General features: G+C 41.5%; 1 protein-coding gene across 1 annotated transcript in view; it reads left to right on the top strand.

Annotated features, from left to right (window-relative positions):
* FAM171A1 (family with sequence similarity 171 member A1) overlaps positions 1 to 2,913 on the top strand; it is a 59,861-nt gene that overhangs the window by 28,722 nt on the left and 28,226 nt on the right. Inside the window, exon 4 of the mRNA XM_006031704.3 lies at positions 1,432 to 1,590. Within this exon, the coding sequence (XP_006031766.1) occupies positions 1,432 to 1,590 (159 nt within the window). The remainder of the gene's footprint in view (positions 1 to 1,431; positions 1,591 to 2,913) is intronic.

The raw sequence follows: 2,913 nt of genomic DNA on the forward strand, positions 1-2,913 counted from the left end.
CATGGGGAACAGTGTTGTGTCAGTTAATGATTCAGGTTTGGCCTGCAGGCTGGAGGTTGAACACTGCTGCTTTAGACTAAGGGCCTTGTTATGCGGTAATTTTTGGCGGTTCCTGGAGCTCTTAACACCGGGATTGTCCTCAGGTGGCTCAAAGTTATGTCACTGCAGGGCTGGATTATCTCTGATCTGTGTTACCCAGCTCATGCCATGCCTAAGGTGTACCAACTCTAGGCTACACTTTGGTACTTGCTGTCTGTCCTGGGGAGCAAGCAGGAAAGGGCTAACCTGCCTGCCTGGTAACCACTGCTGCTGTTTCTCTCTGTTCCGGGCTCAACCGAAAAAGAACAGCAACCTGGCATCAGCATCCAGCCAAGCAATTTAACTCTCCCTGTCTGCTCTCCTGGTGCAAACAGAACAGGCAGCCACAAGTAAGCGGGGTCAGGGGGAACGCCGGGGACAGGCAGTGAGGAACCTTAGGAGATGGGGGTAGGAGGGAAACCTGGAATGTGAGGGGGATTCTTACTTTTCAGTCCTACAAGTCCCAGCTGACCTAAAGTGTGACTGTGCCAAATTCAAACTAGCATTAACATCCATCAACATTTGATCAGCTCACAGTGTAAAGTATAATGAGGCCCTAAGCTTGCTTGTGTGTTTCATGTGAAATAACTATAAATGCAATGTAGATGGTGAATACAAATTTTCCTTAGCTCTTACACACATTTCCTCTGAATACATTCTTAGTTTCACCATTATTTGTTATCAAACTTAAAATGAATCTGTGGGGTAAAATTGTCAAAAAAAAGTCTAAGTTGCATTAAGTGCCTTGGAAAATGTGACTTTAAACCAGTGTTTCCCAACCTTTTGCAGCCCAAGGCACACTTGCATTAATAAAAATTTTCCATGGCACACCTGTTAAGGCATTCCCCATCCTCATACCTATTGCAACTCATTGCCATGGCAAAATTCCGCGGCACATCTGTTCATTTCTGACAGCACACTGGTTGGGAAACACTGCTCTACACTGTGTAGCAAATAACACCAATTACAGAGTAAATGCATAAATGTTGCAATTAATGTCTTCATAGTCACTCATTGTTACCTCTGTCCATTTCAGGAAGCTTGTATGAATGAAAAAAACTTAAGTGCATTTATATAAACCAGAGATTTACAAACTTTTTCTTTTTGCTTACTCCCTTCCAGATTTACCAGCTGCCTGCATACCCCTACCAACATGTTTTATATTTTAACCTCTTAAATGCGAATGATTATTATAATGAAAATTAAATCTACCATTACACAATTTCTTTCATGTACCCCCCAGAGATGTCTTGTGTACCACAGTTTGGGGACCCCTGATATGAAATCATGAACAGGCTATGCTCATTGACTATAATGTCATATTAGATACAATGTCATTTCTAACTTTCATAGGTGCACGGGGCCAGCCTCGAGTTCAGTTTCAGAGGAGAGCCCTTACGTTGCCAGAGAATACCAGCTATAGTGATCTGACAGCATTTCTAACTTCAGCCAGTTCACCTTGGGAAGTAGACCGTTTTCCATATCTACAAGGATCAGATGGAAATGGAACAGGTAACTTTGAGTATTTTTTATACTGGTTGTGGGGAGCTATATATATTTACCAACTATTTGTTTCTGTCTCCACAAACAAACTCATCTTTAATTCTGATGATAATATGGGAGCTGCACTTCTGTCAAAATCCTAGGACCAACAGGCAGGTGTCAACCTGACAACCTGCCTGTGCAGGTGGCCCTAATTGGCCCCCTTGTTGGCAGTCTCTTTATGGGAGTCAAGGGCTAAATCCATATGGATAATGAAGTCTTCTTATCCCTTTTGCATAATCCCTACAGAAAAAAAGTTTGGCATGCATCAACCTTGGTGGAAAAAACAACTTCGTCTTACACTTCTCCTTTGGTAACCTGTCTTCAAGTGTGTCAATTTGAGTGGGGTTTTTTAAGTTCTACATTTTTATTCCGTTTTAATAAAAAATAAAACCCTGATGTGTGGGAAGGGTGGAAGAGAATTTGTTCCTTAGATGCTGCGGAATTAGTCATCCCTAATTATTCTTTTGTCTGGAAGTACGTAAAATGCCCACGTTCTGGGGATTTAACATTGTACATTGTGCTGGTGCTCCAACAAAGAGTTGTTTCAATAGTCTTGGTAAATACAGAATAATTTTGGATTCCACTTCAGCAAAAAGCCATACAGATTGTTTTACTACAAAGAGAAAAAATATAAAAACTTCTTACAAAAAACATGTCCACAAGACATTGAACTCAAAGCCTTATTACATTTTAAATCTTAAATTGAATCACCTGCTGCTATGTTTCCTTTTCTTGTCTAGTCTTCTCGGGCTGCAGTTATTTCTGCTTGTTAATAGAGGATATTTTAAATATTGTCTCAAGTGCATATAGTGTATGTGAGTGATCTTGCCAACATTTCCATAAATAACTGACAAAATACAATTCCCCTCAGCCCCTGTTCCCTCGTGTGAACACAGTAATTTATCTGCTCTCCTCTCACCCTTCCGTTTGCCCCAAGGAGCCAATCTTATCTTATCTCCTGAACTCCCTCTTGCAAACTCTTCCCTCCTTCCTTATATTACTGTATTTACCTAAGTCCAAGACAACTTGGAATTTAAGGCAACCCCCTAATGATTAGATTCTACACATGGAAAATGTATAAAGTTGTTATAATTTTCCATATATAGAATCTAATTATTGGGGGACTGTCTTAAATCCATCCCTCCAAAGCAGTGGCTGGGGGCAAGGGGCTAGACCCCTATCCCTTACTTCCCCTGCTTCCCCTCTGCTGCCTGCTGCACACGCCACCTGTCCCCTATCCCAGCTGTCTGTCCCCTCCCTGTAACCCTTGCTCACAAACTCAAGCATCAT

The sequence above is a fragment of the Alligator sinensis genome, unplaced genomic scaffold, assembly GCF_000455745.1.
Source record: "Alligator sinensis unplaced genomic scaffold, ASM45574v1 scaffold114_1, whole genome shotgun sequence".
Lineage (NCBI taxonomy): Eukaryota > Metazoa > Chordata > Crocodylia > Alligatoridae > Alligator > Alligator sinensis.